The 11831-nt window shown below is 34.7% G+C and overlaps 1 protein-coding gene across 9 annotated transcripts in view; it reads right to left on the bottom strand.

Moving 5' to 3' along the window:
• The window catches only part of POT1 (protection of telomeres 1), a 61294-nt gene that overhangs the window by 25977 nt on the left and 23486 nt on the right, over window positions 1–11831 (bottom strand). For 8 of the 9 annotated variants that reach the window (XR_014936514.1, XM_085521811.1, XM_015853230.3 and 5 more), the window contains 2 exons: window positions 8753–8883; window positions 2679–2969 (listed from right to left, as the gene is read on the bottom strand). Coding sequence is in view for 8 of the 9 variants with exons in the window: in XM_085521811.1 (XP_085377937.1) it covers window positions 2679–2969; window positions 8753–8883 (422 nt within the window). In the remaining variant the exon portion in view is untranslated. Of the gene's footprint in view, window positions 1–600; window positions 722–2678; window positions 2970–8752; window positions 8884–11831 lie in introns of those variants that run through there. The other variant, XM_085522192.1, reaches the window with a different exon arrangement.

Raw genomic sequence — 11831 nt, 5'->3', positions numbered from 1 at the left:
ATGCTCATTCCAACTCAAGAGATAAAAAGGAAAATTATTTACAGTTAAAATGACCCATAACATCAAATTTATGTTCCTGAATAAGACCATAGTGTATTCTGAAGGACTCAAATAATGAGCCTGCACATGCTCCCACAGATTGAAACAAGCAAGCAAACAAAAAAAAAAGTCCTGTTATGAAACATTTAAAACCTCCTTTGAATGAAATGCTGTCCTTTGCTGGAATTAGCCAAGCTTTTCCAGAACTTAGATAGATAAACATACATTTAGTGCTACAGGCATAAGTTAGACGCTTAGTTTCCTACTGTTTTTCAAACTGGCTTTACTTGGGATATATTGGGAGTTCCACACTTGTAAGATGGATCTTACAAACTGACTGAAATAATGTGCATGCGCTCTGTCAGGTTAAAGCTTATAATGTCCTTTGCAAGAGGACAAACTAGTGGGGCTGATGTCAGGCTGTATTTCAGAAGAATTTCTAAGACAGTAAGCATTCTTTATAAGAAAAGAAAGTTCTTTGGAAAATTATGTGTTTTAATGTGTTTTTATTTATTTACTATTTTAAATTTGTACAAGAGCACAGCTGCTTCAGGAGCTTACCAGCTTCATTCTACTTAAATTGTAGATGAAAATGCAGGAGCCATGACATTCTATTAATTGCTCTCAATCTGCTAGTATCACAGTCATAATCAGTCATAAACAGCTATCCTCACGCCTTCATTCTTTCCAGCAATAATCACACAAACTCTGGATAAGAAACAACAAATAGTTTCATCACTAGTCATGAACAGGAATTATGGAATAGTCAGTGATGACATGTGATCGCCATGTTACAAGATGCTGAAACCAGAGAGGAATCATGTACCCTACTTTCCTGATTCATTAAGTTCTGTCAGCAGAATATACTAATTGTATGACATAACATAGGGAAGAACAGTAATAAAACCCTTATGAAGTGGATAAATGACAGCAGCCCTTCCAGTGTGAAGTCTCCTCTGATTTGAAAATAAAACTCTCAGAAATAAATAACTGCCTCTTTACAATTCAAGCTTGCCTTCACAAGACAAGCAACACAGTCTTCATGCCATGTCAGCTTAAGGAGACGTGCTTATATAGAATAATTTATTAAGTGTAATATTAAAATTTATGCTATAGGTGATGTATAAAAATCACCAAAAATCATTTTAGTTATGTTTGAAGCAATCATACTAGTTACTGGAGCTTAAAGTTGTCATTATACTTCACTGTATTAACAACCATGAAAATAACTGTATCACGGAATGACACGGTAAATGTACATCATTATAAAACCTAAGAACAGAAAGTTAATAATCTACGATATTTAGTGATTGATTGATCTGAGCTTGTTGTGCTTTGTTTCTTTGTTTAGTGAATCAACAAAATAATCAGACTTTGGCCTATAATATTTATAAAAAGGCTCCTCTTACAGTATTAGCAATGTTTTATATGTACGGAAAGGATGTTGGCCTGTTTGAAATTAGCAAAAGCACGTGAATATTAATCTATCTTTTTTTTAGCTTGTTTGGTGTATTTTAATACAAATTTAAGAACTTAATATTTTAAAGTGCTAAAAAAAAAAAAAGGATGACAGAGGAATCGGTATGAGAAAAACTGATCTAGTACTAGGAGATTTAATTTAGACTTTACTATCCTGAATCCACACAGCTCCGCCCTGACAAGTTCATCTTCTTACTATGCATAATTAGCAAAATAGACTTCAAAACTTACAATGCAAAAAAAGAGGACATATAAATAATAGTTACTTAAGAAAGTGCTCATGCTTTTCCTTCCAGAAGTCCTTTCAATGCTGAACACACACTAATGAATGAGAACTAGGCCAGAAAGTTCTCAAATTTCATTGCGAGCCATTTGACCATGATTTTGTAAGAGACAGTTAAATGGAAAAATTTGTAACAGTTGTAAAGCATGTTACAGAATGACACTAAAGATTTGTTTCTGTGTAACACATAAGAGTATTTCCTCCTTTAATAAGAGAAAACGGCAACTTGTTACTAAAAATATTGTATCAGAATGGTTTAATACAGAAGGTATATTTTTATTTTCCATTTTATAACTTTGTAGCATGCTCTTCAATGCCCACAGTTTAAACAATAACTTAAATTGAAAATACAGAGGTGTTTTCAGAATAACATCAAATTGATGCATAGGGATCTAAACCAGGAAAATAGGGAGAGCTAGTTTATATTTAGCTGATGTGAAAGATCAGTCCTTGGGAAAGTACTTTCCTGTTGTGTGGCACTTCAAATTCTGTACTTTCATTAAGCAGTGATCCCCCAAAGTGTTTATGTGTAACTAAAAGAAGCTACCTAGATCTGTAGAGAGTACCGTGTACTGAATTAGTTACATACTGTAATCTAGAAAAATGAGCAATAATTGCTACTGAGTAGAAAACAAGGTTAAAATTCAAAACTGTTTCTCAACTTTAGGAAATTTTACAATAGAAATGTTTGTAGCACTTACCATCCATACCAATGCCATCTTAAAAAATTTTTAAAAGAAATACATTAGATAAAGAAGAATTGAGATTCCTGTTTTGTCTTAAAAAAAAATAAAAGTACAGAATCATACATTTCCCTAATCTCTACATAAGAATCCACATAATAATATAATAAATTACTTAAAGAAAATAAACCTACCTTTAGAAGAAAAGATGACCCATCCACTTTTGCCTTCCCTACCAGTTGACAAGTGAGGTCAAAGAACATCATTGGCTTAACATCAGACAATTTTGCTTCTGGTCCGGGGACAGAAAGATTACTGGCTGCCCAAATACGTAACTCTTCTACTGTTTTCTGTTCTTCATCTATGAAAGTGTACACTTTGCTAGAGGCTCGAGGAACTACTGGAGCTCCTACAGTTCCATCAAATGTCAAGGATGCAAATCCTGCACTGGTAATTCCTTGCATTTGTCCATTGTATTCTCTAATCTACAAGAAAACGTGAAAAAAATGGTTGTACTTCACTGAAGTATGCTTATGCTCATGAGCATAAATAAGGGATCATTAAACATTTCATTCTTGGTGCAAGCAGAAGAGAAAATAAAAAGGTAAATTAACACTGGCACGTAAGCAAAGTATATAAGAAGGAAGTTCTAACATCAAAAATTATTTTAAGAGGCAGACTAGAATCAGCAACAGTGCAGACTATTTCACTCACAACTCTCAAAATCTTTTACCATCCAGAAATCTCAAACCTTGATTTTCAACCAGTTGTTTTGACCCACGGGACTGTAGTATGAACCTTTTAATGATCCAAACTGCACATGATGTTATGATGTGGAATATTGACAGCAACATTACAAAACCATGACACCCATTCTCATAAAATTAAAATTAGCTGATCAAAATAGCATCCAGGTTTTTGAATATGTCATTTGTGAGACGAGCTGCTAGCTCAAGGTACTACAGACAAACCCAAAAAACTAATTATATTTTAAAAATGTTACTGATTTAATAATATATTGCTTGGAAATATGCCAGATATGCTAGAGTCTGCACCTTAACTTTCCGTTAGATCCAGAGATAAATTTCATTGTAAAAGTCTGAAAGTTGTCACTAATTTGAAAATGAAAAACATGCCCTGTTAGTGAAAGAGTCAAACAAATTTTCAGTATTTTCTTACACTTTTTCAAGTTTTCTCACATCAAGTATTGTCATCACAGTCTAAACAAGTTTGGATAATATGGTATGCTGAATACATTTCCTTATATTTTAATGCTGCACTCCTAGTATACATGAACCTTCATCTGCACTGAGAAAGAGGCAGCAATGAACTAAAGAAGCAATTTGAAGTAAGACAATAAATAATGAGTGTGCTCGTATGAATTAATCTAGTTTCAACATGTTTAAATAAAACAACAAGAAAATGAGTTAGAAAAACTGCAGACATCTTCCTACGAAAAGTTAAGAAGTCACATGGAAGCAGAATAAATTTTAATGAAAGTACGAAAAATACAGAGATACCATCACCATTAATTATAACTTATCTTCTATTATTTGTGTGAACTTCTGTGCTCAAAATATGAGATGAAATTTCTGTAGTAATTAAACACAAATTAAAGGAAACAATCAAAAATACATTGCACACTTCATTTACCAGTTCAAAAAACATGCTGTACACAAAAACTGTATGTAAAAAAAATACACACTTAAACCAGATTAAATAACTTCTGCTTTGGTTATCATTTAAAAACCAGCAGGTATTATGATGCTGTTTTAGAAATATTATACAGAGAATGTGGCACAATATATTTAAGAAAATTTGGATAAAGTAATAAATTACTGTATTTTGGAAATATCTTTAGGTATTTAGACAGAATTGGTAACTTGATCTAAAACAGCTCCGAACAAAAATTTCAGAAAACATGTAAAATTCTAAGAACTTCGAATTATGGAAGAAGACTATAATTGTATAGACTTAATATTTCTTGATGTTATTTATTATAGGACATGAACTTGTTTTCCTCTCTTGTTATGCTTTACAACTTGACAGCTATGGTCAGAGCTGCCAAGGAACGAAGAGTGCGCATATAATTCTGCACTGGTCTCTCAGTACTTTCCATAGTGTACCAGGTAGGAAGCGAAGGAACCAATGTTAATGAGAAAATCTTGACTAAACTGAAAGAGAGAATACACTGAAACAAGGAAATCACTTGCCAAGTGCAGAGGTGAGTGCTCCTGGAAATAACGGTGAGCAGAGAGGTAATCATACCTCTGTACTCAGCTCTGGTGAGGCTGCATCTCAAGTACTGTGTTCATTTTTGGGCTCCTCACTACAAGACATCGAAGCCCTGAAACACGTCCAGAGAAGGGCAACAAAACTCATGGGGGGTCTGGAGCACAAGTCTTATGAGAAACGGCTCAGGGAGCTGGGATTGTTTAGCCCGGAGAAGAGGAGGCTCCGGGGAGACCTCAGTGCACTCTACAAATTCCTGAAGGGAGGCTGAGATGGGGAGGGGCTTGGCCTCTTCTCCCAGGCAACAAACAGGACCCAAGGAAATGGCCACAAGTTGTATCAGATGAGGTTTAGACTGGACATACGAAGGAACTTTTTCTCTCAGAGATTGGTCAGGCACTGGAATGGCTGCCCAGCGAGGTGGTAGAGTTGCCACCCCTGGCAGTGTTCAAGAGGGGTCTGGATAAGGAGCTAGGAGATATGGTTTAGTGGTTTGCTGTAGGTATGGTAAGGGGAGGATGGTTAGACGAGATGATATTGTAGGTCCCTTCCAACCTTGTGATTCTGTGATTCTGATTTAAAGACCAGGGTTAGCAATATAATGGAAAAAATGTTTTCTTAAGTATTACTAGGCTTAAAGAAAGTGATGCTCAAGAACAGAGATAGGATTTAACTAGGAGGGATATTAGAAAAGATTTGTGATTGATTCTGCTGTATTTATGGAAGCAAGCTTCTTATGTCTGATAATCAGATTGCCAAGTATCACTCCACTCCTGACAAACAGCCTTGAAACTCACTAGAAAAACAGATCTTATTCTATTGAACTGACTGACCTATACAGATGGTCTAGTCACATGTATCACAGCTATTAAAGTACTTTTGCTCAAAGGAGCAATGTGTTTATATTGTGAATCTGAACAGCTGGATATGCATTTGATTGAGAGGATTTTTTTTTTAATTGCTGCTTTACTCCAACTAACTTTGAAGTCAGAACACTAAAACTGTAAACCAGAAGCATTCCAAAGCGCTGGAATGACACAGTTGCTGCATGTGTAAACACAATTCAGTTCATGATGTAATTATTTTATGATACTCCATTCCACTACATACATTTCTACAGCACATCCTCCTGTGCAGTGCATGACTGATAAGCCAACGGTAATGTATAATGAAGAAGCCGTCATCTTTAAGACTCCCATTTCATTTGTTGCACTAACTGCAACATAGGTACAAAAGTCAAAGTATGAAAAGATAATAGTAACAATATTATGAAATAGGTCAGAGAGTTAAGATTTTCATCTTTTTAATCACAATTATTACAGGTTGTGTTACACTGAGGAAGTGAAGTAAGAAAAGTTTATAACAAGAAGTCATCTCATTAAGTTCATCGGTGTTCATATGCCAAGAATTCAACTTGAGTTACAATTACACAGGGTCTGAGCAGTAGAAGTATGCACTCACCACTGTATTAGATGTCAATGAATACAGTGTTTCAAAAATGCAAAGTGATCAATAATGCTGTGTGTCCTGGAAAAAGTCAACAGAAAATGCCCAGTGACTCTACTAAATAACTGAAGGATAATAAGCTGAACAAGATTAACACCTAAGGTGAATCCTGCTTTATTTCAATCTCACTGCTCTCCAATCTCCAAACACTGAAATAGAAATAAAACTGCAATTCACTTCACAAGGAGCATGGAAATAAATTCTGGTTCAAGAATCATTCAGAGATGATAAGGAATATGAGAGAAAAGTCGATGAGGAAATGAACAATTCTATCATCATAACAGGGTTTGTCTAATACTAAGAATGCAGAAACAAGCCAAAACTCAAAGTCAAGTGGGGATAAAACCATACAGATTCAGTTAGTAGCAGCTGGATGACCGTTCCCTCTATTTAGCAGCTCAAGCAGTAAGCATTAAGTCTAATTTATTAAGAGCATCCACAGTGAAGAAGAAAAAAGAAGAAACAGACTTGAAATAATTCCTTCTTTGCCAAAATATTAAGGGGAACTAGAAAGTCTGCAGGCCTAGCTATTATGGTAGGAGGCAAAAAAGATCCCCACACTGTCAGCGTATTGATTATGGCTGAAGGCCCAAATACGGTACTATAATTCACTAAGCATTATAATTCACGAAACATCATCATTAGTAATCATAAAAATGTATTTCAGGAAATATTAACAGAAATGTAATTAAAGTGGACAATCATTCATCCCAGTTACCAAGACAATTAGAATATTCATTCTCTTAAACAAATACTGAACAAATAGAATTATTCTCATTGGAGCTTCACGACCCTTCCAACCTGGATCATTCTGTGATTCTGTGTGACCAACAGAATCTCCTCTAGGACTTTGTCAACACTTTTGCTACTATGAAGTAGCCCAGGGTAGTCATTTTTAATATGAGTTTGCTATCAATGTCAATTCCCTGGAAGTTTTTCAAAGGATTTCTGGGACATAGAAGTATGGATAGACACTGTAAAGAATATGTATATTTGTCTTCACTGGTAAACATAGTTGTGACAGGCTAGAGCCTCTGCTACTCTCAAATGCTTTCCATCTGGCAAGCTTACGAGAGGGTGAAAAGGCTTGAAGACAGAATGAGAAGACAGTGAATGAGGAATTGCAGACATCACACTCAGAACTCTAATTAGAGTTTTTTGTTGTTGTTCATGTTCTTTTATTGAAAACATTGTTACACAGCGATCATACATCCTGAGCTGGCTGTTGCTGAAAGGGAAGAAGAGGTCACCCTACTCCCACATCTCCAAGCAGCTGTCAATAGGCTCCTACAGCAGCTTTTTACCTGCTCAGATTGGAGAAAAAAGCTTGCAAAGTTACTGTTTTCTCAGATAGTCAAAACATGCTTGTCCAGAAAATTGTAACTATTTAAACTGACTCTAGATCATTTTAAGTTTGTATGTAATCAGACAGACTGTTAAGCTTGTGCATCTGAGGGGACATGGATTGTGGGCAGCTGGAAGTGTGTGGGCTGGAAACCACCTAAACCAGCTCAGCTGCGATCAAAAATGCAGTGTGTGGGGAACATTAACAGACTTTGGAACATAACTGAAATACTGACACAGTCCTGAAGAATGATTAATCAGATAAGAAGTATTTCAGATCAACGCCCAAAAATCTGTTCCCAAATCAGGTGAACAATAATGTTTTCCTGTTCATGCTTTATCAGTAGTTGAGCTGAAACACTGTTGGACTTGCATAACAGCGATGCATACCTAACACCTCTATGAAAGTGGACTTTTTAACCTGTACTTCCCATGACTCAAAAATAACCCTTTATTTAACTACTGCCCATGCAGTTTTTCAATTCTTTAAAGCAGCCTTTTCTACTCTCTTCTTTTTTTTTGTGCACACACACAAAAAGCACAGTTTCACTTCAGATGCAAGAAACATGTTTCTACCTCCACTGAATTTCAGAAGCCAGTACATTTGTAATGCTTATCCTACAGGATTCAGACAGAATTTGAAATTAAGCATTAGACTTTCCTGTCTGAAAAAATCAATGAACTTCCAAGACTGACAACACATCGGGTACTGATAAGCAACACAAGCATCAAAACCTAATTATAGCTTAATTCTACTTTAATTATACATGAAGAAGCCTTTAAAGAAGCTTCACGTTAAACAGGAACAGGTTAGCTAGCTTCTGTCTCTATTTAGTTATTTACAATATGCATGAACAAGTAAGTCTCAAAACTGAAGATGTTATTCAGGGGTTGACATAACCACCAGTAGAACACTGGGTTGTTTTTTGTTGTTGTTGCTGTTCTAAGAATATGATGGTTCATTTTGTATTGGCCCAAACCATAACCACAGCTCAGTTTTATCAACTAATTGTTTTCTCCTCTACTTCCATATGTGAATTTGAAGATATGAAGAACTAAATTCTTTCTACAATTCTTTCACTGAAAACAAAACAACAACAACAACAACAACAACAAAACCAAACCAACCAAACAAACAAAAAAAAACCAAGCACATTAAAAACAGAACAAAATTCCCAGTACCTACCTTTACTCTATGAAATCTAACAATATCTCCGTTTTTGTAAATTTTTGGTAGAGATTCTAGATTTCCATTGAAAAGAGTGCATGTTAACTTCTCATTTGATTGGTCCACAAGTGTTACAACTGAGCAATAATCTGTAAAATATGAAAGCATTAGAATGAATAAGAAGCATTATATAAGTTATTGGTACACAGATATTTTAGTTGCAATGAACGATCGTATGGACAAATCTTTTCTGCTATCATCTCTGTAATTCTTCCAGAGTTAAAGAAGCAGAACTGGCACGTGGCCCACCTTACAAATAATTAACAAAAGTAAATGAAAACAAAATGTGTGATTAAGCACAGGTCTGTGAGTCAGGAAACAACAAAACATTTTCTAAAGTACTCGACAGGCACGTCAAACTTCCAATGATTTTCTTTGTAAAATGACTTTATAAAGAATAAAATCTTTTATAAAAGACTTGTTTTCACTGTCTTCTCAAGATGCAATGAGTTCTCCAAGTTCTAAAAGCACATTAACCTGTAAGCTATTTAGCTTTAACTTTGCCCAAGATATGCAAACAAAGTATTTTCTGCAAGGCCACACTCACAAGGTAATTAGAAAGTATATAGAGAATGTGAAATGTGCTCTTTTGAGGGTAAACATTCATAACATAGTTTTATTTGTATTTATGACCCATAAAATCAAATTCAAAACAAGACAAATATGACAGTACAAAACAGTCCAGTACAGGACAGTATTCACAGATGGCATAAAACAAAACTCTATTTTCCATTTCACATTAAAGAAGAATGCCTATTGTTTTGTGTCATACACTGAGAGTGTAGTTACTCTGTCTTGGTATGGTAGCTGGTTAACTTTCCTGAGAACTTGTCAAACATGCTGTATTAACTCAGCTATTTGTTCAGAACCTCAAACATTTGCAAATTTCATCCTAATCAGTTTTAATCAAGAAGATGGAGTGCTTTTCCTTTGGTTATTTATTATGCTGGCATTTACTGAAACTTACAGTTCAGGGCAAAATTACAGCTTTTTAAGCAGATAAATAGTTGCAGAACATTGCATCCTAATATATTATTTTTAACTATACATTAAGGTACGCAACACTTTGTCTTTAATAAAGCTAGCAAAGATCCTTGAGCAGAAAGTGCATTTTTCTAAGGCATTAACTTCTTAAGTTCAAACTCTGAAGTTTGAACTGAAAGGAGTTTGGAGACTTCCGAAAGAATTTAAATGTTTGCCTTCTTTGTTTCTCAATATCTGAAGCAGTAATTAAATTTCCCCAGCTCTCAAAAAGTAAAAAAATATATATATATTCCACCTTCCTCTTAGCTATAATTCTATGTGGTAGTCAGCAATAATGACACTAAGCCAATTTGCTAATCTGGGAACTGAACAAAGATGCTGATAAAATTCCCCCCCCTTTTTTTTTTTTTTTTTTTTTTTTAAATAAAGATATAAACATAAATAAATTGTTCCTAGATAGCTTTGACAAAGTGAAAAATAGCAGTCTGCTACAATTGACAGACTAGTATAATGTAAAAACTACAGGAATGCAGTCAAAAGGGGATGACTGTCATGTGTAAATTCATAGTGAAACATTCCCCAAACTTGAAGACAACAGATATGTTAGACTGAATTAGAATATATGCTTGTTTGTACACTTACTGTGCCTTCAAAAGAAATACTCCACTGTATCCAGCATATACATTCCTAAATCTTGCTATCATTTAAACTTAAAAGTTTAGATTCTCTATTGTTTTGAATGACTGTTCAAAGAGCAAAAATCACTGAAGGCTTACTAAGAGAAAAAATAAAACTAGTTTTCCTACAGAAATAAAAATTGATGTATTTCCATGAAATAGATGCTCCTCTTCCTCTCAAATATTTTCCCGCACTGACAAATTCTGATCTGTTGCACTTAGAGGTTGCTAAGCATCTTTTGCACACTCCCACAAAAGACACAATGTCAAGTATTAAGTACCATCTAATCCAATATTCTGTGCTAGGATAAGCAGATACGAATAAAGCATAGCCAGTGACTGATACGAAACTGCAAGTATTTACTACTGTAATCCAAATACTGATTATTTTATTTCTCTGGGTTAAGTTTAACAGTTCAGAAGCACAGAGACAAGGGCAAAAAGAGCTATAAAGAAGAAAAACTTACAGTTCACCGATTTACAATTCTGTAAAGATACATGGTAACACATTACAGTGCAAGGATATAATTCAACGCAAGAATCCAAAGTGAAATATCAAGCCCACATCACACTAAAATTGTTACTGCTGTTTGAAGCTGTGATTATCCGCCCCATCCAGTTTCATACACATACAGCTGCATTTAAGGGGGGGGTGGGGGGGGGAAGAAGTGAACATATTACCTCCATTTTCTTGGAACTAGCACACCTTGAACAACAGTATCCCTCCTACTCAAAATAGTACAAAATACTTCACTTTAAACAGTCAGGAAAGACCTTCTATATAATACAGGCTCTCTGCTTTTGTGATTATAGTTGTCCACTCATATGAAAGACCCCAAAACATCAATTCTACAATAAACCTAATTAAATTTCTTCAAGAACAAAGCATAAAGACTGATTTTCTTTTGAAGAAATCCTCAGCCAGCAAGTCCTTTTTGAAGGTGAACAAATAAAAAGTCATCTGTCTTTCCTTTTCCATATAGAATGTGAAAATTACTTTCTGCTTTCCAAAGTAGTATGAGAGTTCAGTGATTGAATTCACTTCTCTGTACAAATGGTAAGTCAAACTCTAAATAGAACTGATGAATTTAAATAATGAAATAGTGTCCTGGTGTCAGATGAAACAACATCATAAATGTAACTGCTCAAACTTCTGCTTTTTTATTGTTTTTTACAATGTAATTTCCAATGAAGAAAAACTCCTTAGTTACTAAACTACCAAATAAAAAAGGTTACATACTGGGGACAATTTTTTTTTTAATAAGATAAATTTACCCCACTGATAACTTTTCTTACAGGAAGTTTTACCACTGATAATTTACTTATAACACTTTGGTTTAAAAATACAACACCTAAGTGAGGTGAAGAAAGTGAAA

Source organism: Coturnix japonica, chromosome 1 (assembly GCF_054131305.1).
Source record: "Coturnix japonica strain WE chromosome 1, WE-NBRP24, whole genome shotgun sequence".
In the NCBI taxonomy this organism is placed as follows: Eukaryota; Metazoa; Chordata; class Aves; order Galliformes; family Phasianidae; genus Coturnix; species Coturnix japonica.
The sequence above is the reverse complement of the archived record's forward strand: the minus strand, read 5'-3'. Positions and strand labels throughout refer to the sequence as shown.